We start from the raw sequence: 26073 nt of genomic DNA, 5'->3' as shown, positions 1-26073 counted from the left end.
TTTTTATGATTTTTTTAACTTATTTCCACACCAGGTGTGTGAGTGTGTGTATGAGTGAGTAAGAGAGAGACAGAGAGAGAGAGGGGGGCGGGGAGACTGTGTTCTACGGATCAAATAGTCCGTTGCTGTTTGCTATTTCCCGGGGACGAGATTGACAGATGCGGGTCTCTCCTGCTTCGGATGAGGATAATTAAAACAAACACGGTATCATCACATTCATGTGAACAAGAGCGATGCAGCAAAAACAAAAAAAAAAACTCCAACAGGCAGAGACGCAACGCGAGTCGCTTTCTACCAGCACCACGTCTGAACGAACCCACGTTTAACAGAACTCTACTGGTTAATAAGTAAGTACAAACTGAAATAAAAACAAACTTCAAGCTGAAGAAACCCTAAACGTTAACGGAAAAGACCTGCGAACCTGAGTGAGTGAGCAGAGCGGTGTGTGAAGGGGAGGAGCGCTGTGACGCTGTGTGAGGATTTTCATTCAGTCCGAGCACAGATATTGACTCGTATTACTCGTATAATACTCGTGCTCGGCAAAAGTGCTTTATCTGTACCGGATACTCGGCTGAAACGAGTATCCGGTACGGTTGACAATCAGACACACTCTCTCAGGTGCACCAACTGAGGTTGATAAGGCCTCAGCTTGTACCCTAGCAGCACTCTTATCTCTCTTAATAGAGAGCCAACTAGAGGCTTTCCCTGTTGTTGTTGGTGGCCTTCCTTTCTTTCTCTTGTGATGCCGAGCGCAGTGTAAGCTCTTCAGACGGACTGTCCTGTAAAGCCTCCTCACCCCACCTCCACAGGTAAGCACTTTGCCTTCCAGCTTTGTCTGTGGCAGTCACTCACAAGCCCATCATAATTTTCCCTTTTCCTTTTTAAGGCCTCCTCTATATGGTCTTACCATGGCACAGTAAGCTCCAGCATGATGATGTTCTTTGTTGCCTCTGACACCAGGATGATGTCAGGTCTGGGGGTGGTCTTGGTGACAAGCTCAGGGAACTTAAGCTAACTCCCCAAGTCCACTGTCAGCTGCCAGTACAGTGCAGTGTTGAGCAGCCTCACAGTTTCTTTGGGAGTTCTTGTCTGCTTCCCTCTGACTCTGTTAATGCTCCTGGACTCCTTTGTTTGTTTTGACCTCCGGCAGCTTGTGATGGCACTACAGATACTCTCTTCAATGGTCTTGAGTACCTGGTCGTGCCACCAGCAGTTGTGAAGGTTCCTAGCCCAGCCCTTCCTCTGATTACTGCTCCAACCAGGACTCTGTGGTGCAGCAGTGACTTCTGCCTGCAGCCTCTTCCCTTCACTTCTTCCGAGTATCTTGGCATCATCCACTTCTAACAATGCACCAGAGACTTTATGGTGGCATGACTCTCTGAACTCCTCCTTGATGGATTTTAAAGGGGGAGTTTAATTTTGCAGGTGTTTCCGTATAGGTTGCTCAAGCTCCTCAGTAGCCCTAGCTATCTCATCAGTTAGAGGCTGACTCTCCTTGCCACGTTTGAGATGGTGGAGTAGGGGAATTCATAGAGGAGCAAAGGCTTGGCAGAATCCTGTGCTGGTAGATCCATGCCTTGAATTTTGCTTGTAGACCAGTCTTGTCGACATCTTTCAGTGCAAGTGTTTGTTTTTTTTACAAATATGTTTATTGAGCTTTTTATGTATTGACATAACAACAATAAAACAACACTCAGTACAACATGGGTCTAGACCAGGGGTGTCATTCGTACGGCCCGCGGGCCGGATCAGGCCCGCTTACGGGTTTAATCCGGCCCGGGAGATGATTTTGCCACGCATAAAAGTGAGCTGCAATTTTTTCAATGAAAAAAACTGCTGTTCTGAATGTGTCCACTGGATGGCGCAATAGCAATTCTGTTAAGCAAGCAAACTGTTTTTACTGGGGGTGAGCAAGAAGGCTACAGCTAGTCCGGAGCTAGCATGCCATTCTGCCTGCCCGACTTAACCATTACGTGACAAAATGTCTCTGTCAAGAAAGAGAAAAGTGGACGCAGAGTGCAGACTGTTCCAAGAAAAATGGTCATCCTCCTATTTATTCACGGAATCGAATGGGAAAGGCTGCGGAGATTGTGTGCCCTGAAAAGCGCCAGGCTTTTGCAAATATCAGCCTGACAAGAAACACAGTTGCAGACAGGATTTCTGATCTTTCTGTGGATTTGGACAGCCAATTGAAGCGCAGAGTAAAGTCATTTATTGCGTTTTCAGTTGCAATTGACGAAAGCACGGACATTACAGATGTTGCGCAACTGGCCATATTCATCCGCGGAGTTGATGACACTTTGACCGTCACCGAGGAGTTCGTGGAGTTGGTGCCAATGACGGATACTACAACAGCAGCTGATATTTTCACCGCACTCGTCGGCACCATGGACAGGATCGGAGTGGACTGGTCCCGCGCTGTCAGCCTGGCTACAGATGGTGCGCCCTCAATGATCGGGAGAAAAGCAGGTGTTGTGACAAAGTTCAGAGAGAAAGTGCAGACTGCAAATGGAGGACGTGATTTTTGTACTTTTCACTGTATTTTGCATCAGGAGGCTTTGTGTTGCAAGTCATTGAAGATGGATAACGTCATGAAGGTGGTCATCCAAACTGTTAATTTCATCCGATCCAGAGGCCTGAATCAGCGTCAGTTTGACAGCCTTCTCAGAGAGAAAGACCACAACTATGGGCTGCCATACCACACCGAGGTAAGATGGTTAAGCCGAGGTGCTGTGCTGAGGCGTTTCTTTGAATTACGAGAGGAAATTGAACAGTTCATGGAAAAAAAGGGCAAACCAGTGTTGGAATTTCAGTCCACAGAATGGATGCAGGACCTTGCATTTATGGTGGATGTTACAGAGCATTTGAATAACTTGAACAAATTGCTGCAAGGGCGCAACAAAGTTGTCACTCAGTATTATGACATTATATGTGCAAGTTGAAGCTGTCATTGTGGGAGACGCAACTTGCAGGTGGTGATGCAGCTCACTTTCCTTGTCTGAAAGATGTGTGCGCGACCCAACATGCCGCAGACATGAAGCGGTTTAAAGATAAAATAACGGGACTATTGCGTGAGTTTGAGCAACGCTTTCAGATTTTTGGTAAACTGGAGAAAGACTTCAAAGTTTTTTGCTCGCCATTCACCGCGAATGCCTCTGATCTGCCCGTCAACATCCAACTTGAAATAATAGACTTGCTGTGTGACGCCGGGTTTACACCGGGCGCTGAAGCGTTGCGTAAGCGCAGCGCGATGCCTTAAATAACAGCTGACTCCCATCCACTCCCATGTTAATCCTCTGTGCCGGTCCCACCAGAGGCTGAAGTGCAGCGCTGCGCCAAGGCTGCCGAGCGCAGTGCAGCGATCGTTTCGGCGTCGAGTCTATTTTTTGCGCTTGACGCGAGCGTATCGCTGCAGGAAACACACTGAAAAATGATTTTAAACGATATTGATGACATATTTTATATGATATAAATGATAATATATGCATCCCATGGTTTGTATTCCCCTTCTGTTGTCCTGGAGTTTTAATTTTACCAATTTTACCAGTCACATTGTTAAATGCCCCCCTCTGCCCATCCATACAGACACACAAACAGTCATAAAGATAAAAAGAGAAAGGGGAGGGGTGGGGGGGTGTCTACGTACTCTCCCCATAGGCTTGAGTGGAGAATACGTAATTTACCCTCGACACCCGACATTGAACGGAGTAAACAGCGGAGAAGTTCTTGAAGATGGATGACATTAAATTAGTAATTGAAGTGGAGAAGTAGTACAGTGAGCTGTATGATCCTCGGCACATGTTGTATAAAGACAACATTAAAAAGGACAAATGCTGGGACGCCGTTGCAGTTAATGACAAATATCAGCTGTGTGTGTGATTACGCAGAGGAATCGCAGGATGACCGCCGTGGATGAAAAGCGTGTCTGTTGAGACCAGCCTGGCGCCTGCGCACTAGGGATCTACGCGGCGCTTACGCGAGGCTTCAGCGTCCTGTGTGTCCAGCCTAGCGCCGGCGCTAGGGATTAGCGCTTACGCAACACTTCAGCGCCCGGGGTAAACCCGGCGTGACTCAGATTTGAAGGGCAAATTTGCCGCAGCTGGCTTGGACACATTTTATCAGTATCTCTTGCCACATTACCCCAACTTGACAGCCCTTGCTGCAAAATGTATGCATGTTTGGAACCACATATCTTTGTGAGCAAGTTTTCTCTGTAATGAGCATCAATAAAACAAAGCTGCGCTCAAGGCTCACGCACAAGCACTTGAATAACATCCTGAAATTGGCTGCCACTCAAGATGTGACGCCTGCTATTGATGCACTTGTGAAAGCTAAAAGATGCCAGGTTTCAGGAGTGAAATAAACAATGCGTAACCCCACTTAAAATGCTGCATGAGACACTGCACCCTGATATAATTCTGTGAAAATGATTGTCTTCTGTGGAAATTTAAAGAAAGTGAACAGTGTGTGATTTACTGTAATAATGTCAGTCACCTCAGTTCATAAGTTTGGTTTGTTGAAATTGTTCATGCAATGCACAGCTTTTATTTTTCTATCAATAAATAGTTTAGCCTACAAGGCAGGGAGTAACTCAACCCTCTTGAATAGTTTCTACCTCAGTTTGTATGGTTTGTCGAGTTTGCACAGGATTAATATGTGGAAATGACAAATTAGGTATTTGATACCTAGAAGAGTTGTTTTATTTATTTATTCATTACTTATTTTTATTTTGTTCAATCCCAGGAAGGCTGTGACTTAAAGGGACTCTTACCTTTGTTGCATTTGAGAATTACAGCACATTCAAATCATCCCGCCTTCCTCCAATGCCCCACCCCCTCGTTCCCATCCGTGGTGTTTTTTTGAAGAAACTTTATTTACAAGCAGACTTACAACCTACTGCCTCCGCGCACGCACGTGAGTTTTTGTTTACCAAAGCAATGGATTCGGATTCAGAAGCACCGGTAAGTTATATACATTTACATTCACCCTCTACACCGCGTTCCACATTATTATGCAAATTGGATATAAGGGTCAAAAACATTCATTTTTTAGTTTTTGAATTAAACTCATGGATGGTATTGAGTCTCAGGGCTATTTGGATGATTGAAATCAATCTCAGACACCTGTGATAATTAGTCGGCCAGGTGAGCCCAATCAAAGGAAAACTACTTAAGAAGGATGTTCCACATTATTAAGCAAGCTACATGTTTCAGGCAAAATAGGGAAGAAAAAGGATCTCTGTGCTGCTGAAAAGCAGCAAATAGTGCAATTCCTTGGTCAAGGTATCACAACATTGGATATTTCCAAAAGAATTGCGCGTGATCATCGGACGGTGAAGAAATTTGTCACTGATTCACAGCACAAGCGGGTTCGTTCAGACAAAGGCAAAATAAGGAAGATTTCTGCCAAACAAATGCGTAGGGTTAAGAGAGCAGCCACTAAAATGCCATTGAATAGCAGCAAACAGGTGTTTGAAGCCGCTGGTTTCTCTGGAGTCTTTCTAACTTCAAGATGAAGGATGCTCAAGAGGTTTGCAAGTGTCCTTAAACCTGTTATTCGTTCCTCTAAACCAAGCTCACAAGCAAAAAAGGTTGCAGTGGGCTCAGGACTACTTAAAGACTAAGTTCCAAACTGTTTTGTTTACGGATGAGTGCCGTGCAACCCTTGATGGTCCTGATGGATTGAGTAGAGGATGGTTGGTTAATGGCCACCATGTCCCAACAAGGCTGAGATGTCAACAAGGAGGTGGCAGAGTCATGTTTTGGGCCGGCATCATGGGGAGAGAGCTGGTCGGCCCCTTCAGGGTCCCTGACGGTGTGAAAATGACCCCGGCAAAGTACGTAGAGTTTCTGACTGACCACTTTCTTCCGTGGTACAAAAAGAAGAACCGTGCCTTCCAAAGCAAAATCATATTCATGCATGAGAATGCACCATCTCATGCTGCAAAGAATACCTCTGGGGCATTGGCTGCTATGGGCATAAAAGGAGAGAAACTCATGGTGTGGCCCCCATCTTCCCCTGACCTTAACCCTATTGAGAACCTTTGGAGCATCATCAAGCAAAATATCTATGTGGGTGGAAGGCAGTTCACATCCAAGCAGGTGCTCTGGGAGGCTATTATGGCATCCTGCAAAGACATTAAAGCAGAAACTATCAAAGAACTCACAAGTTCAATGGATGCAAGAATTGTGAAGGTGATATCAAAGAAGGGGTCCTATGTTGACATGTAACTTGACCTGTTAAGATGTTTTTGATTAAAACCTTTATTTGATTTCAGTAAATATGACCTCTTAATGCTGCAAATTCAACAAATGACAATTTTTAGTTCTTTACAACCTATAAAATATCTTGAAACTCAGAAACTAAGAGACTCTGCATAATAATTTGGAACACTGCATTTTGAGTTTTTTATTTTTGAAAAAAATACTGTTATCATTGGGAGGTTTGTTCAATAAAATTTGAATTATACTCTAACAGTTGATGACTTGAAAAATATACTGACTGGCTGTGCATTACTATTTAGGAAGATCTGAGCAAAGTGTAATCTGCATAATAATGTGGAACGCGGTGTAGTTGAGGACGCGCCTTGATGACGGGCCCTAATGCGCCACAAGAAGCAGACGGAAAACCTGCATGTCCATGCAGCAAACAGACAGGTCTGTCGGCCAATAAGGTCCTTCGGTCCGAAGAATTTTATTGGTTGAAGTTTTCACTAAATATTATGAGAGTGAAATAATTGTTTGTTTTTACTCCTGGTGGGTCTGTCTTGCATTTTAGAGTGTCATTACCTTATTAATACCAATTTAACCTTATCCAAAAAAAGTGTTAAAATGCAACAAATGTAAGAGTCCCTTTAAAGTTACATTTTTTTGTAGATACACTGAGACGAAGTCTAAGTTCCAATCACTAAGGCATTGTGTTCTTGAAATTGCACCAATTTTTTCCACAGAATTTTCAACTTGCTTGAAGAGTTTTGTCAAGAGGATCATTTGTGATGTGTATATTTTGGACCAAAATAAACAAAGAAAACAATCTGAAGTTGTCATTATTTTTAGGTTATTATGCCATGATTTTACCGGCCCGGCCCACTTGAGAATAGATTTTCCTCCATGTGGCCCCTGAGCTAAAATGAGTTTGACACCCCTGGTCTAGACAGTCTATACATACTTACAACTCACATTCACCCAATCAGTGCAATGACAACGAGATAAAGATAAAGAGCCACTGTAGAGCTGGAAAAGTGAAGATATGGAGTCCAAATTTTCATAAACTGTCCCTCTGAAGAGTGAAGCAGACAGGTCAGGTACTCAAGGGGAAAACATTCCATAATTATCTTGTGCCAGTTTGATTTAGTGGGGGGTTTGTCGCTTATCCTTAAGACATAAAGATATTCTTCCTTGCTGCATATGTTAGGATATTATACAGTCTGGCAGCGTTGGCATCCACAATAGTATCTTGACTGGTGTAACTCAGGATTAAGGAAAGAGGGTCCATGTGCAACACCACACCAAATATGCTTGTATTTTAGGACATGACCAGATACAATGAGTATAGGTTCCCACTGAGATTTTACATTTTAAACATGCAGGTGAGAGTTGAGAGTTAATTTTATGTCTTTTGTTAGGAGAGATTTGTAAACGGTGCACAATCTTAAATTGCAGCAATCTGGCACGGTTACACAATATTTTCATTGTTTGGAGTCCATATCTTAGTCCACTTATCCCCATCAATATCTATACCAAGTTCACCTTGCCACTTCTGCATAACATCCTGTACATTTATCACATCAGTCTGGCTTAAGACATTGTAAAAACGAGTAATGGATTTCTTAGTTGGGCCAAGGAGGAGTAATTGTTCAACTGCAGATGTAGTGGCATCAATATTAAAAGTAGTTCCCCTGTTTATGAAGTCTGCAGGTATTTGTAAAAGTCATGCCTGGGAAGATTATACTTTTCTTGAAGTTGTGCAAATGACAACATGGATACCCACCATCCACCATGTTATGATTGCCCTGAATTGGAACCAACGAAGATGTTAGACCAGACCTCCCTTCAAGCTTTTGTGTAATAAAGCATGCTTTTAAAGTATTGCAGATTATAGGGTTATTTTTACAATGGCTCCTGGCTGACTTTAAGTCCTTGAAGGCCAAAAGGCCTAACAGGGAGCCTGACGTCTGTGACTTTTCTTAACTCAGCAGATCAGAGGTAGGTTCCTCCTTGACCCATTCTGCTATAAATCTCAAATGGGATGCCAACTGATACCATCTGATGTTGGGAAGATCTAGATACCCTTCGAACTGGGAAGTTGTAGTTTCGCTACTTTTAGCCTGGGCTTTCGCTTGTTCCAAATGAAGGCACTCAGCCAGCCATTAAGCAGCTTCAGTACTTTGCCTGACAAGAGTAATGGGATCATCTGTATGGGGTATAACAATCTTGACAAAATATTCATTTTATTAATAGAAACTCTACCAAGCAATGACAAGGGGAGTGGAGCCCATCTGTCCAGGTCCCTCCTTATGGAGTCTAGGAGGGGGTTAAAATTGGCCCTATAGATTCCATGAAATAAAGGTGTGATATGAATACCCAGGTAAAAAAAACCCTGTTATGGACCATTTAAATGGGAATGAGGGTAGTGTGTCAGTTCTATCTCTAAGACTTCCCATTGGCATAGCTAAAGATTTTGAGAAATTGATTTTGTAACCCGAAAAACATCCAAACAAAGTAATTACATCAACTAGACGTGAAACAGAAGTCTCAGGCTCCAGCACATAAAGCAAAATGTCGTCCGCGTACATTTATGCCAATTATGTCAGTATCTTGCCTTATAGCCTCAGCGAGAGGTTCTATTGCAAGGACAAAAAGAGCGGGACTAAGAGGGCAGCCCTGACGTGTTGAGCGATGAAGTGGGAAGTTGTCAGACCTAGAGCCATTGGTGATGACTGTGGCCATGGGATTTTTATATAATAATTTAACCCATCTAATAAAATTGTCTCCCAAATTAAATGTATGCAATATAATTAACAGGTATGACCATTCGACACGGTCGAAAGCTTTTTCTGCATCCAGTGAAATGACCATGCTATCAATTTCCTGTGTCTGACAAATATTGATAATATGTAGGAGCCTCCTAACATTGTAACTAGAACTTCCACCTCTGATAAAGCCGGTCTGATCCTCTCTAATAAGAAAAGGTAGAACTTTGTCGAGACGTACTGCCAATATTTTAGATAGTATTTATTTTGATGTCCTGATTCAGAAGAGCTCCTTCCTTTTTTTAAAATTAAGGTGATATTGGCTTCTCTTAGTGACTGAGGGAGGCTACCAGTAATGAAAGAATGATCCAACATTTCCAAAAAGGGGTCTAAAAGCACATCCTGAAATTCTCGATAAAATTCACTGCTCATGCCATCAGGCCCTGGTGCCTTGCCTGACTGCAGGCCTTTAAGTGCTAACAGGGCCTCCTCCCTAGCCTGACGTTGTCATACTCAATTCTAGTCAAGTATGTGTCTGAGACCGCTCCATTGGGCTGTGATTATGGTGCGTGTTTCAACCGAGCAAGGAAAAGAAATGCCTCTTTGCTCAATTGGATAGACCTACAACCAATCAGAGCAACGTAGTATGTGACGTATGTTTAGCGACATTGTGAGTTATTTACTAAGTCAGACAGTCAAGACTTTCTCTTACCATAAAAAAACAACAAAGCGTGTTTCCTCATTGAGATCTTTATTACAAGATGAACAACTCTTGTGGCAGTTAAACAGAATCCGTTCAATGGTTACCCTTGTAAATAAGCGCTGCTGTACTCCAAGGCCCCGCTGAGAGAGCAGCTAGCCGCTGAGAGCTAGCTCGATTTGACGGCTCTCGACCTCTCAGTCCGGTTGTTGTCACGCCCTCACTTTCGGAACTCCTCACCCAGACCCGGGTCTGTCCGGGTTCCCTTCCCGTGAACTGACAGTCCCTGTGCGGACTATGGTCTATGGTGCGGACATGAAGCCGAGCCGCGGAGGCTAGCTCCGGGCTGCTGCCTCCAGCTGCTAACATCCTCCCTGTGCTGCGTTCAGGGCAACCTCGTTCAGGGAAACCTCCTGCCACATAGCGAACATGCAATAGTTTTAATGATGAAAAAATAATGTCCACCTCGTCGTGCACGCCGAGTTGCATCGCCATGCCTTGATCGCGTTTCTCTGTTCCTCTTTCAAAATTAATGTGCTATCGATGTCTTCTAAAACAGACCCAATGGCAGCATCTACACATCTCAGCACTCCAGCGGCAGGCATGTTTGTGGAAGTCAACCCAAGCGCTATTTGATGACGTAGTTGATTACGTAACTGCTGATCACATATCTATGGTTGTTCATCTGTCCATCATCGTATAAAGACCACCCTGACAATGTGATTGGTCCGAACAGCTTCTGTTCGGAGCATAATTTCTCCCCAATGGAGCGACTCCAGACCGAACTTCCCTACCAAAAAATGTTGTGGGCGGGGCTAAGTTTGTCTGGCACCCAGGCTACCTCCTCCATGGAGATGGGAGCGTTTAATTCACGTTTTTGAGAATCAGAGGTGGTTGGAAGGGTTAATCTTCCTAAAAAGGATTCTATCCTATCCGAGACTCCCTGTGGTTGATCCGATTCATACAACCTAGTGTAAAATTGCCTGAAAGTGTTATAAATGTATTTGTTATCAAAGTGGCGGGTGCCATTCCCATCTAAAATTGAAGGAATAACTTGAGGGTCCCTTTTAATTTTGGTTAAATGAGATAAATACTGACTGGGCTTATCCCCATACTCATATAGCCTTTGCTTTGAGAAGAGGAGAGCAGTCTTAGCCTGTTGGGTTAGCAAAGTGTCTAGAGCAGCCTGTAGTGCGCATTTCCTCTGCAACAGTAATGGGTCTGATGTTAAGCAAAGTGCACCTTTAATATCTGCCAGTTCTTTTTCAAGTTTTAGTTGCTGTTCTAATTGTTTCTTCCTTTTCGAGGCCGAGTGGCTATAATTAAACCCCTGACGTATGCTTTTGTAGTTTCCCACAGTAAGGATGGGTTGCTAGTAGATTGTGAATTAATAGACAGGAATATCCTAAATTCACTTTTCAGATGAGAGACAAATTTGTCATCTTTCAGGAGACGCGTGTCGAATCTCCAGCGTTTACTTCTTGCAGATTCTATGTCAAGAGACAATTCAAGGAGCACAATTGCATGATCACTAACCACAATATTGCTTATTGAGCAGGAAGACACAAATTGCATCACAGACTGGGGTACAAAAAAATAATCAATCCGTTTGTGGCATTTGTGAGGAGGGGAGTAAAGGTGAATTCTCTATCAGACGGATGCAATACTCGCCATGTATCAACCAAGTTGATTTCCCCACAAACAATTAAAGTCACCTCACACCAAGGCAAATGGCGAAGTTACTTCTGCAAATTCTGAGAATGCTTTAGGTAATAAGTCAGGGGACTAGTAAGGTGGGCAATAAAGATTCATAATAGTAATTTCTTTGCCATTTATAATCACAAATCTTCCGTACTTATCTTTTATACACTTTTTTAATTGGAATGGTAGATTCTTGTGTATCAATATAACAACCACTCTGCTATTGGTGGTAAAGAGGAAAAGTACACCTGGCCAACCCAACTGTATTTAAGTTTAGATGATCATTGTCCTCTAAGTGGGACTCCTGCAATAGAGCCACATCCACCCCCTCCCTTTTCAACAAAGAATAGACCTTTCTTCGCTTAACATTACCTTTTAAACCCCTTATATTCCATGAACAGAGTTTTAACTTATAAGGTGGCATCATTCTATTGGTAAATATAATTTAGGCAGTTTATCCAAATACGTCTACATGATACACTGAATGTGGAAGACTGAGCATGAACTACAAGTAACAAAAACAGAACACATTAAACTATAACAGTAAGAAACTATGCATGTAAAAAAAGGGAAATATTGAAAGAAAAGAAAATGGATAATGGGGGTCCTTCCCCAGGTTGCGGGGGGATTGCTGTTCTGTAAGGCGCCTTCACTAGGGCCAAATGTGTTTCTCACAGCACATAAACCAGAGGTGTAAAAGGTACTGAAATATTGTACTCAAGTAAAAGTTTGATGAAATTGTACCCATCTAAAAATCGACTCAAGTAAAAGTAAAAAGTAGTTTATTTAAAATGTACTTTAAGTAAAAGTTACTTAGATACTTCCAACAACTTGATGGGGGCCGCTCCTATACAGTGCAAAAAAGGACAACGGGTCATAAATCCAATCCAAAAACAGTTATTTTTAATTAAAAGAGATCTTTACAAATTTAAGTGCAATGACATTAAACATGTCAAACATTAAACATTTAACATGTCAACACAACATTTAAGAACTTTTGGGAGGACATGTCAAGACATGAAAAAGAAATGCAGTCTTACAGGGCAAAATACCATCTGAAAGTTGCAATTCCGTTTTTCAACTTTTTTTCAGGGAGGAGAAAATGCGAGGCGGATCTAATATTATATCCGAATTATGATTATTAATTTTGACGTCCGCATCTCTTTAACGGCGGAGCAGTAAACAAATTGCTCTTTCGCCGTAGCCAGGGGTCTGCAACCCGCGGCTCTGCAGCCCCTTCGCAGTGGATCCCTGTGCAGTGTTGTGTCTGACGAGCATATTTTTCATGAACAGTGAACTTTACGATCAGTTTTCATATGTTAAATGGGCACGTTAGGGAACGTCATCCAGTCTATGCAGCATCTACCACTGCGGTGAGAATTGCCTTGCGCCCTGATCTATGTTTTTGTTTTACTCAGTAACGTATGTAATTTTTCAATGTAGCGAAGTACAATACTTCGGTTAAAATCTACTTGAGTAAAAGTAAAATTACCAATTTCAAAAACTACTCAAAAAATTACAAAGTACATGAAAAAACTACTCAATTACAGTAACGTGAGTAAATGTAATTTGTTACTTTACACCTCTGACATAAACAGAAAAGAAATAAAGCAAGTGACATCAACCAGTTAACCGGGGCTCACAGCAACACCCAATTATTACAAGATAAACAAAAGTTTTCAACTAATATAAGCCTCTAAATGTAAATCATCATCTACTCTTAAATAGGGCTGCAACTAACGACTATTCTGATATTCTATTAGTCACCGATTTTTGAAACGATTAATCGACTAATCGGATTATGAATGACACATATTCTCAATTGCTGTTATTTAGCAAGCAGCTTTTAAATTTAGCTTGAGGTTGTTCGAGGCATGTGGTGACTGAAAATAAAGACAATAAAGATTGATACTTCATTAAAAAAAAATCAAGTTTTTGTCCATTTAAAACGAAGGACAGGCAAAATTTAAATTCAAGTTTCCCTTTTTACTGTGAACCAAGAACAGGCCAAGTGCTGATACTAAAAATAAATTAAATATCAAGTATCCATTTTTCGTGTTAACAAAAAGGACAGGGAAAATAACAATAATAAAATTGATTATTTTGAAAAAAAAGACATTTGTAAGGCAATAGGATAACATTTCGCTTTTAAACTTGTTAATCAACGATTCATCGATCAAATCCGTCGGCGACTATTTTAGTCATCGATTTTTGTCGACGACGTCGACTAATTGTTGCACCCCTACTCTTAAATCAGCTGGACATCCACTGAATGAATACTGGTGTATTATTAAGCAAGGGGGGCACCTTAATACATATTATGTTGACGAGTAATCATTCACATGCATGTAAGATGTATCATAACAGAGGATCACCAGTATACATGACAGAGTGTCCAAACTTAGCTCTCATATGGTCGGAGAATCCGTCATTCCCGACGTGCTGCACTGGCTGCAAAGGTCAGAGCCTCTGTCGGGGAGAGGAAGGTTTTCTTGGTGCCATTCAGAGATACTTGTAACTTTGCAGGGAAGAGCATGGAGTAATCAGCGCCGATTTGCCTGAGACGTTGTTTAGCTTCTTTAAACTCTTTCCGTTTACGAAGTACTGCGGCAGACAGGTCATGGTAGAAGGATATTTTCCTTTCCTCCAGAGTGATAACCCCGCCCGCTGCTTTACTCGGTACTGCTCTCATCACTCTCTGCTTGTCGCGTGGAAGCGGGTGATGACGGGGCGCGGCCGCTGGTCGGACCCGGGCTTGGGCATTAGAGAGCGGTGAGCCCGATCCAGCTTCACTCGGCCCCTTTTAGTATCCATGCCGAGAAAATCCATTAACCAGTGTTCAAAGAAGTCCAAAGCATTTCCCCCCTCGATATTCTCGGGCAGGTTGAAGATGCGGATATTTTTCCACCACCCTCTGTTTTCCAGTTCGTCTATATCAGGGGTCTCAAACTCGCGGCCCGCGGGCCAATTGCGGCCCTCGGGACGATATTTTGTGGCCCCCACCTTAATATGAAAGTTTAATGTAGTGCGGCCCTCGAGTTTTATATTGTAGCAACCCCGCTGTTAGCTGCTGTGTGCGACAATGTTATGATGCTCTGGCTTCCTACTGTGTGCCTGTCCAGTGAATGCGGCATGCATGTGAGTGACATGGGGGGCGTGGTCGTGTGTGTGTGTGTTTGTGTACGTGTGAGAGTGAGTGAGAGAGAGAGCCGGGAGAAAAAAGAGTGGCTTTGGATGTGCGGTGAGCAGGAGGGTGAAATTCATAGTTTTCCGCCCTCTTTCGCGCAGGTCATGATGTATCCAGTGCTTCATTTTTGTAAATCACAAGGTGCCGGAACGCTAAGTACATATGACAGCGCAGGTACGACGAGCACAGGTCCCGGAACGCACATAAAACGACGCTTAAAACAGCACACACATGCCACTTACAATGAAGTGGGACTTATTTAGGCTATACTGCAGTGACGGTATCAGTCTTTGTGTCAGTGATTAATAAAGTGGCGTCTTGAGCAAAGGCGTTTTCTGTGTCCAGCGGAGAAAACGCACGGAACACACACACACACACCACGGCTCCTTTACGCACACGCTGCGCTGTGAGGTTTTGGGAGCTTCTTTAGCTCCGTTATTTTCTAGTGATTACATTATATTGTTATATTTTATTTTAATCATTTTTTAAAAAACGTATTTTAATATTCATATTTTGTTCGATACGAGAGGTACCGGATCTGCTCAAATAAGTCCCGGAACGCAGGAGAGCCAACACGCCGGCTTGCCTGCGCTGATGAAAATGTGATGATGTGACTGAAGGCAGCGAAAGCCCCGACAGTGGCCAGCAGCATTTGAACCCCCTGGTCACCAATGACGCTGCCTCATATAGTCCTCTCCTCTCCCTCTTTCTGTTCTCCACTGTGCGCGCACCGCAGCGCGTCAAAGCGCAGATCCACTGCTCACCCCGGCTCAGATCCCCGTGCTTTGAACAGAGAAGCGTGTATAGTAGCAGCCGCTACAGCTGTGTCTGCCTGTGACTGGGGTGTGGGGACGAAATCTGATGGGAACACATTACCCCCCCCCCAATCACCTGTTGTTACCGGAAAAAGTGAAAATGACGTGCATTTGCGGAAATTAGGTCTCCGTGCGTGGCTGGTTGGCTAAACACTTGACTGAAACTTTATTGCGTGAGCGACAGCAAGTGAAATGAATATATATCTTGTCACACAGCCCCAATCATGTCTTTTTCAAAGCCTGCAGTGAAGAGAAAGGTTGGTGACGAGCACAGACAATTTCAGGAAAAGTGGGAGATGCAATATTTCTTTGTTGAGCACATGAGCACCCCGACGTGTCTTATGTATACAGAAAAAGTTGCGGTGCACAAGGAATACAACTTCAAACGTCATTACTCAACTAGACATGCTGAGGAATATGCAAAATACCAGGGAGATGAGAGAGCCAACCGGGTTGCCAATCTTAAAACATGTCTACTGAGGCAACAAAATGTCTTCAAGAAAGCAACCAAAGAGAATAATGCAGCAGTCGAAGTAAGCTACGTGGTTAGTGAGATGATTGCTAAGGCAGGAAAGCCATTCACAGAAGGCAAGTTTATCAAAAAGTGCATCTTACAGGCTGCAAGTATAGTCTGTCCGGAAAAGAAAGGTCAGTTTAGCAACATCAGCCTTTCTGCTATCACCGTGGCAGAGCGCATTTCTGACCTGTCAAGTGACATTTATGATCAACTGCGCGAGAAAGCCAAATTTCTCAATGCACACTCAGTCGCTCTTGACGAGAGCACAGACATCACTGACACTGCCCAGCTCGCAATATGTCCATGGTGTTGATGACAATTTTGAAGAAATGGAGGAGTTGCTCACAGTAATTCCAATGCATGGCCACACCACCACTCAGGAGATATTTTGTCAGCTGTGTCATGCCATTGTGAATGCCGGTTTGCCATGGAAGAAGTTTGTTGGAATAACAACCGACGGAGCGCCATCAATGACAGGGAGGAAAAATGGACTGGTGGCACTTGTTCAAAGAAAACTAGAAGAGGAGGGTGTGGAGGAGGCCATTGCTCTGCACTGCATCATCCATCAGCAGGCCCTTTGCAGCAAATGCCTGAAGTTTGACAATGTGATGTTTGTTGTTGTGAAATGCATCAACCAAATCAGATCCAGGGGCTTAAAGCACCGGATGTTCCATACTTTTTTAGAGGAAATGGAGTCAGAATATGAGGATGTCCTCTACTTCACCGCGGTACGTTGGCTCAGCAGGGGAAACGTCTTGAAGAGATTTTTTGATTTGAGAGCAGAAGTGAAAGCATTCATGGAGGAGGATGGGGTGGCTGTTCCTGTGCTAAGTGATCCCAAATGGCTCATGGACTTAGCTTTTCTTGTTGACATCACGCATGAGCTGAATGTACTGAACAAGAAGTTACAAGGCCAGGGCCAGCTCGTCAGTGCTGCCTATGACAATGTGAGAGCATTCTCCACAAAACTTGTGTTATGGAAAGCCCAGCTCTCTCAGACAAACCTTTGCCATTTCCCAGCATGCAAGGCACTCCTGAATGCAGGCACACCATTCAGTGGTGAGAAGTATGTTGATGCCATTTGAGGCTACAGGAGGAATTTGATCACAGATTTGCAGACTTCAAGACGCACAGAGCCACTTTTCAAATTTTTGCGGATCCCTTCTCCTTTGATGTGCAAGATGCCCCTCCTGTGCTTCAAATGGAGCTCATTGACCTGCAGTGCAACTCTGACCTCAAATCCAAGTTCAGGGAGGTTCAAGAAGTAGGCAAGAGAAGCCATGTTCAGAAGAACCGTTCATGTTCTTCAATATTCTATTCATGTTCAGAAGAACCCATTGAAGTTAAATAACTGTTAGTAATGACATTTGAGAAGTTTGGATTTTTTTGCAAATTTTTTTTTGTACTACCTTACTACCTCCAGCGGCCCGCAGGTAATTTGAGTTTGAGACCCCTGGTCTATATGGTCGTTGAGGGATTCAATCTTTCTTTCCAAAGCTACTATACGCTCAGCGTGCGGATCGTTAGCGGTCTCCAGCTGTAGCACCCGAGCCTCTGCTTCATCCAAGCGGTCATTAGCCCTCTTCAGCTCGGTAGTATGAGAGAGAACTGTTTTAGCCAAAGGCTCGAGTTTGTCGTTAATAGCCATCATTAGCTTATTAGTCATCAAATCCAGCACTTTAGCGAGTCCAGGTTCAAGTTCTGCCTCCTCGCCGTCTTCATCATGCTCGCCGCCATGTTGGGCTAGCTCCGTAGCCGCCTTGTCAGTTGGCTGTCGCGTCTTAGTCTTTTCCTTTGGCATTGTTTGGTGTTGTCTTGTCCAGAATTTTTCGAGAGTCATACTACTGCACTCGTATTATAAAAAGATAACGTGGTTTAAGAGAGAATGCGAAATATATGAAGGGTATTGGCGGAGCTCCCGCAAACCCGACCGTCTCCTGGTCCGTCATCACGTGACCCCCCCGCAAGCGTTTTTATTGGATGCTGTATCCCTGAGTTTACTGTCAAAGATTTTTCCCAAACTTTTCACCAGTTTCTTGGAGAGTTTTTAGCCCTGCTAAGAGTCTTAGCAGTGCTAAGCAGTGCTGAAAGGATTCCTCCTTTCTGAACTGCAGTGTCGATGTATCCATTTCCGAAGAAGAAACCAGCCAGTCTCTTAGCTATGATGCTGAACACTGAGCAACAAGATGATTCGTAACTGGCTGATGTTCTTGGAGTTGTCCTCTTTTGGAGTCCACACATGTTTTTCCTCTCTTTCAGATGACTTGAGGATCCTCCAATGCAGGTGTAGCAGCTTGGGGCAGTGCTTGTACACCTTGTAGGCTCCCTCTGGTCAAAGGCCACAGCAAGCTCTGGTGGAATAATCACTGCGTTACACTGACCAAAGTCCTGGTCTCTGGTGGGATCAGAATAGGTTTCATGAAGGTGCTGGTCACCTTCGTTCTTTCAAATTACATTAACTCTAAAATAGCAAACAACGTATATCAGTATATTAAGTAAGCAAGTATTTACACTATAATAGCATGTTATGCTTTTCGTTTTTGTGTGCATCACTGAGGACACCACTGTTGTCAGGTCTGCCAGTAGATAATAAACAGTGACCCCTTTAACTCGTCGCCTGTGACTTTTGACCTGTATATATTTATTTGTTATTTTTGAATGCCCCTCTTTAACTGCACCAACCACTTTGCTCAGCCTATCTGTAGCTATGACGACTGAGGTCTCGTGAGGGACCCCAGAGCAGAGGCAACACAGAGAGCCAAAAAGGGTGGTGCGTTCAAGGGTGTTTATTATAATGGGATAAGGCAGAATGACGGGACGGCTGATAGCTCCGGGAGATCTTCAGCAGGGAGGATAGCAGGAGGGTCCAGGGGAAAAGACCTGGTGATCAGAGGGAAAGAACACGGGGGTTACGAGACCAGAGATATCAGGCGGAAATAGACAGAGGGGCCGAGAACTAATTACTACCACGGTAGTGACTAGGACGAACTGGCGATGACTCGGCGCACGGCCAGGGTTGATATAGCCAGAGAGTGATGAGTGCAGGTGCGCTCTCTGGTGAGCCTCCGCCGAGTCATCTAATGAGATGAGCAGCACCTGTGGGGAAAAGGAGAGAGGAGAGGGGGAAGGGCACTGGAGGCACAGAGGAACTGTGACAGTAGCAGCAATTTATATTTTACTACCACTGGTTGCTAAGCTCGATTTTCCCTAGCGCTCCGGCGCATGGCTGGTCACACCGGACGCTGAAGCGACGGGCAGCGCTTATAATATCACCCGTTGACCCAGTAGTATAAAAGCATATACAGTCACTTGTTGCTCCAACATTAACTGCAACAGCGTCCCAACATTTGTCCTTTATGTGCCGAGGATCATACAGCTCACTGTACTTCTCCACTTCAATTATTAATTTAATGTCATACATCTTCAATAACTTCTCCGCTGTTTGCTCCGTTCAATGTCGGGTGTCAAGGGTAAATTATCTATTCTCCACTCAAGCCTATGGGGAGAGTACGTAGACCCCCCCCCCTCTCTTTTTATCTTTATGACTGCTTGTATGTATGTAGTGGATGGGCAGAGGGGGACATTTAAGAATGTGATTGGTAAATTTGGTAAAATTAAAACTCCAGGACAACAGAAGGGGAATACAAACTATGGGATGCATATTTTATCATTTTTATCACATAAAATATGTCATCAATATCGCTTAAAATCATTTTTCAGTGTGTTTCCTGGCCGATACGCTCGCGTCAAGTGCAAAAAATAGACTCAACGCCGAAACGATCGCTGCACGGCCCGAGGCAGCTGTGCTGCATTGCGGCGCTTCAGCGTCCGGGGGGACCCGCACAAAGGTTTAACATGGGAGTGGATGGGAGCCAGCAGTTATTTAAGGCTTGGCGCTGCGCTTACGTGTCGCTTCAGCGTCCGGTGTAAACCCGGCGTCTTGGGCTCCACCTTCAGCCTCTCATGTCCTGTTCAGGTGTCCTCTAGGTGTGGGTAAAAACACCTACAGACATAGTGTCACTCATTCATTCTTACATACATACACATACTTATAAAGAAAGATAGCATAAGAGTCAACATAAAGGTTAATTTAGCTCCTACACTATCCAGTAGTGACTTAACATTTAGCCTCTCACCAGTTGTACAGTGGTGATAACTGAAACTTTGCAGCTAAGGGTTTGGAGGCATGCTTTACCCTCTTTGATTGAACTGTATCCCTAGGCCAAGGCGGAGACGCAGACAAGATGTCAGGAGCGAGCCGAGTCCTGTGGCTCAGAGGGTCACAACTGACTGATCACATAGAGATTGTCATTGTATGGCAGTTATCTGCTTTCACAGGGGCACACCAGCTGAGCAACTGCACTTTCCATTAAATGCATACACACAAAAATCCTCACAACCAAAACTGCATAGTGTGTAGGCATTTATTGCCTCTGCTAATTTGGTGCAGTCCAGGTGTGAAAAAAGCTGACAAAAACACTAAAAAATATGTTGAATGTAAAGATAAACGCGGGAATGCATGTGTGTGTGTAAGAGAGAGAGAGAGAGACCCTAACGTCACTCTGCCTTCTGCCTCTAGAGCTACACCTCCTGACCTGCAGCTCTCTCATCTTTGCTTTGTGTGTGTTTTCTTCTCTCTTTCTTTCCCTGTTTGTTTCATCATCACATTTCTTGACTACTTTCCTTTATTGCTTAACTCCACCTCCTTGCCACTGCAGGGCTTTGGGTTTGTAACATTCGAAACAAGTGCAGATGCTGATCGTGCAAGGGAGAAACTAAACGGTACAATCGTAGAAGGACGGAAAATTGAGGTGCCTTCCTTGTCCTGTCTCTCCTTACTTCCTATACTCCCTCCTCTTCTCTTAATCCCTCCCCCTGACTATCTCCTTCCTTGCTCTCTCCTTCCTACAGTGCTCCCTCCCTTCTCTCTCTTCCCTACTTCTATTTCTTCTCTCCCACCTGCCTGCTGCACCTTGAATACTGCATGCCGAACCCTGATCCGTAAGTGTGTGTGACAAAGAGAAAGACAAATCTTTTCAGTGTGTTGCAGTGTTTTATGGCATGAATGCTTAATTCTGCTTTGCTTATTATGGGTTTTGTCATGTGTGTTTAGTTCAGTGGTTTTGATTTGAGTTTATCATCCCTAATTCAAATAAACTCCTTCAAAATGAAAATCAAAGAACTACCAGTGTGTTTTACACCTTTTAAAAACTTGTTCCCTCAAACATTTAAATCTTTTTGTTCACTCAATCCTTTTTCCTGGGCTTTTTTATTTAGACTCAGCAAGGTTCATAGAGCAAAATTACTGCTACTTTGTTTTGCCATTAACATTTTCAAAAAAGTAAGAGTCTGAATATAGAGATTTGATTCCACGGCGCGATAAAAGCAAATAATCTTCCTCCATAATAGCCATCAAAAACGATGGAAGGAGTTGTTTCTGTAATTGAATGCCAACGGGTTGAGTGATGAAGTTGTAATAGTAGAAGAAAACGCCATTCCAGGAAGATAGGGAATGTTGCCATATATGCATTTATATTTTTTGCACACATTGTCCATAGCTACCCTATCATAGAGAGAGAGGAGACAGATGGTTGGCGTGAGGAATAATGTGGATTGCATAAATGAGGTGCAATGAATATTCCTCCTGTATGACTTTACTATGACACAAGTTGAAACAATTGAGAGACTGCAACAAATCCATGTGAAGAAATTGGCTGGTTATTCCCCCAAATTTCAGCTTGATAACCCTTTAACAACAAGCCCTCCAAGCTCAGTTCACCAGTGTCATCACTGGTGGAGGAATTCAAAGCTACCAAGGCAAGAGCAATTAACCCACTGCTACTGTCAGACATGCAAACAAGACCATCAAGTGTTGCAGGAGATGGAAGCCTCAGGAGTCAGTAAGAGAAGAAGAAGCATATCCTCATCAATTTCTACCAGATTAATCTTCACATTAAGAGAAAAACTTTTTGTATTACACTTTGTCTCAAAAATGAAATAAAATATGCAAATTAGGCAATATCTCATTAAATATGCATACATATGAACTCTTGAAGCTACAGATTTTCTTAGGTGATCACAATGTTTACAGTGTAAGAATTCTGGTTTGATATTCCTAATTGTGTCTCTGTAGATGTCAAGGGTGGATGCTGTGTGTATACAAACAGGGGACTTTTTTAAAAGAAAGAAAACATTTAATTGATGTACAGACATTTTATATCTAACCTTGCTATTATCATTGGAACGTTAACTTAAAGTGAAAAATACAAAACAGCAGGTTTATTCCCTGTGTTGCAAGGTAACACTTCAGGTCCAGGTACTGGTAAGAGTCCAGGTATGGGGATGATTGCCTCCCTTGCATTTGCAGTACTTGCAACAACGGATACCAGCTACCCGACAGGGACATCCATTCTTGTGTGCACACTTACCACATGAGCAGGGATCTGGCTAACATTCGGGTTTTGAGATTACAATCTCAGGGACTAATAAACTGCCCTTTCTTACAAAACCATAAGCATCTGCATTTAAGATTGAGGTGGCGTCTGTAAATGGTGCTCGGACCCAAAGCTGCTGTTGATAATAGGCTCTTTGTATATGTTTTCTTGCATTAGTTGAGGTGCAAGCGGTCCTCTCAATGTCCATCTTGAGGACATTACTATCGAACGCAGCAATGCGCAGGTCGTCAAATATCTTGATGTCTGTTGATGGTTTGAGACACTTGACCAAGAATGTTTCTGCCATTTGTATTGCACTCTCTGTTAGCTGTGGACAATTGAAATTGAGAATCAGAGAAGAGTTGTCTGGTTTGTGGACCATGTTCAGAGCTGCAAGTTTAGTTTTGCTGGTTGTATCACACCCAGTCAGTGCATGTAGTGCTCGTCTCCCAGCGCTTTGCAGATATCATGAAGTGGTAATATTGATCTTTTCACTCCTGAGTTGCAGATAAGCCAGAGCTCTTGGAGGCCAAGACTTCTCCAATTGACTGTTATGTGGTATAATAGGCACACAAAGAAATCTGTGTCACCCGATGACAGTGTCAGTGATGTAGATCCTGTACTGTGCCTTAAAATGTCCTGCACATGGAAAATCATCCTGTCATCAGCTTCCTCGTGTGTGACGTTGAGCCGAGGGAATGGAGTAGCACTCGCCGCTGACACAATCCATGCCTGTGGTGATATACCAAGGTATAGTGGTTTAGTGCCTTAATTAATGTTGAGTGGCTGACCACCAGTAATTGGTGGTCAGCCACTCAACATAGAATGCCTGAAAAGCAGGCTGCCAAGTAAACTTTTGTTGAAATAAAAGTTGTAGGGGATGACTTAGCAATATTTAGAACAGCTAGGAAATGTAAGCTTTTAAAGTTTAGGTTAATAAACAACTGGCATTCCTGTATGTTGCTAGTTGTATGTAATAGTAATAGTTGTAACTTTTTCTAGCCATTTTATTTATATCAAATCAGAATGCTTACACTCTTCTATGACCTTATAATTATGGTCATTGTCATCACCTCAGAAAAAAAGGGAAAAAAAAAAAAGAAAAAGGGTTTATGTACGCACATATAATGAGATATTGCATCCTTTGCATATTTAATATATTTTAATATAATGTTTTAGACAAAGTGTAATACAAAAAGTATTTCTCTTAATATGAACATTAATCTTGTATAAATTGATGAGGATAAATATAAAGGGGAAAAAAAAGTCCCATTCACCTGTTGTGGTCATTTACAGGACTTTCGTCCCGGATAGAGATTTTGACACACATCCCACGTTGTTCAGTGGGGTAATATTTTATAGTATATATATAGCATATATCCGCTAAATGAAGCGCATACAAATCTTTCCCAGGACCTGTACTATGAGAGGCAGCAGAAGAAGACTGCCGTGTAAAAGCGGCAGGGCTCGTCTACCAAGGCCAGTGGATGGAGTGGGACCAGACACATGAGAGATCCCTGACCTGGAAGGAAATCTGGGCTAGAATCCATCCTCTTATCTTGAATCACCAAGACCATTGTTGTAGACAAACTCACAGTGCCTTGGGAGGACGCTCACCAACAGAAGAGAGTACCAGGATCCTTATTTTCCTCCCTAGCAACATCGATGCACTATTTTCTGCCGAAGATTGGTTTGGAAACCATACATCCAAAATAAGTCTCTAGGGAGATTGCGATGCCGGCTGGACTACCTCAAGATGAGTGGGGCTTAGGAGACACAGCAGTTGGAATATTTCTCCAGGTGAAGAATAACATAGTCTTTGCTGCCCACTCAGGTGAAATGTTTAGAGGAACATATAAGGGGGTCAGAGCAGTTGTCCTCCAACCATAAGGTCAACAGCTCAATTCCCAGCCCATGCCTAAGCATCTTTGGGCAAGATGTTGAACCCCTAAAAACATGCCAACTCATAGATGTTGAATGCACTACTTTTAGGTCGCTTTGGATAAAAGCGTCAGTTAAATGACATGTAATGTCACGAAACGTCCTTGAACCTGAGACACCTGCTGAAGATGCAGATGGGTTTCCAACAATGCAAGCATGCTAACCGTCCTGCCACCATTAAGAGAAGAGACTTCCAACATCACCTTTTAAGTGGGAAACATCACTAATGCTTTATTTTACCTGAAGAAATATTATTTGGTTTTATTTAAGTCTTAGTTAAATGAACAAATCATATCTCCTCCCTCACATTTTACTTTTCGAAAAATTACCCTGGACTTTATTCATGGCAAACAGAATCTTTGACCTAAACAGAATCATGAAACGGATATTGAGCAGATAAAATATATATATTTTCCATTGCTAAATTAGTGGTAGTGTTGTGAAGACAGAAAATTGTGAAATAAAGTGTGATCTAAAATTTACATTTAAGTAGCATCTTGAGACATAGCATTTAAATCAATGTAACTATAGATGCAAATGAAACTTGGCGATGCAATTTTAAGCAATTCTCACTGTATTGTGTGGCTTTAGAAAATGAACACCTTAATTTTAACCTCAGGCCTATTTATAGTCCCTCAAATCAGACACACACTTAAGTAGGAAAATGATATGCAGTACAATGCTGAATAGTAGGGGAATTTCCACTAGTTTATAAGGCAGAGGTTGCAAGGTTGTTCCACTATTTATGGATTGTTCGGGATTTTAAGCAGTTTTCACATCTGAAATGTTTTATATGAATTATTGTGTAACCCAAATTCTTTGGATAACCATTCCACTGTCCTCCCATTACAAAAACAACTAAATAGGTCTGTGACTACTGTATGCAAACTAAATTGCCCCTTGGGGACAGTAAAGACTACCTTAATTTTTTTAAAGTTTGGGCAAGCATCTTATTACAACAAAGAGTTACTTTTAAATTATTTTTTTATTTTTATTACGATAAAGGAAATTACAGTTAATTTTAATTATTAAATGACATCTAGAAGTCTTGTGACAGTGTCATTCGCATTTAAGGCTTCTTTTAACCATGACAGTGATGTTCTATTACTGGCTTGGTATTATAACCACAATGGTGAATGTCGTCTAAATATAGCAAAGTGCTTCTTTGAACCGATCATTGATTCTTCCCTAAACTTAACTAGCTATTTTTTGCACATAACTATAACATTTCTCATTATTAGGAATAGTTATTTATGCTTAACGTTTCAACAGTTAATCAGTGCCATAACTCTTGCTGCTGAAGGAAAAACTTCTGTAACTCATGTCAGGGGGAAGGCACAACTTAAATGACCTATATGGTTGTTTAGGTGGGAGGAATTGTTCATGAATATTATGTTGTTGAACATCATCTCTGACTAACTGCATGTCGCCTCACTTGCTGAAATGCTAAGATTCCAGCATGGCATGAAGAAGCTTATAATGTGGAATTATTCACACTGTGCAGGTTTTGCTTGTTTTTTGCTCTGTGTATCTTGTTGTTTGTGTGTGTGTGTCCTTACATTGATAGCTGTATATCTGTCAACAGGTCAACAATGCCACTGCCAGAGTAATGACTAACAAAAAGGTGGCCAACCCTTACACAAATGGTGAGAATAATATTTTTCCTGCCACCATCCTAATTGTTGCTGCCCATGTCTTCCATTATTATGCATTACAGAGGAACTGGAGTAACTAGACCTCTGTGCCATTTTATATAGCTGAAAACCAATGTTCATGGATATTTAGCAGTGTTGTTGATTGATTCAGG

The 26073-nt window shown here is 42.7% G+C and overlaps 1 protein-coding gene across 1 annotated transcript in view; it reads left to right on the top strand.

Moving 5' to 3' along the window:
• Positions 1 to 26073, top strand: part of LOC133028348 (RNA binding protein fox-1 homolog 3-like) — a 216707-nt gene that overhangs the window by 139444 nt on the left and 51190 nt on the right. Inside the window, exons 5-6 of the mRNA XM_061095543.1 lie at positions 20610 to 20702; positions 25852 to 25912. Of these exons, the coding sequence (XP_060951526.1) occupies positions 20610 to 20702; positions 25852 to 25912 (154 nt within the window). The remainder of the gene's footprint in view (positions 1 to 20609; positions 20703 to 25851; positions 25913 to 26073) is intronic.

The sequence above is a fragment of the Limanda limanda genome, chromosome 21 (genome assembly GCF_963576545.1).
Source record: "Limanda limanda chromosome 21, fLimLim1.1, whole genome shotgun sequence".
Taxonomy (NCBI): Eukaryota; Metazoa; Chordata; class Actinopteri; order Pleuronectiformes; family Pleuronectidae; genus Limanda; species Limanda limanda.
This window is presented reverse-complemented; position numbering and strand designations above follow the sequence as displayed.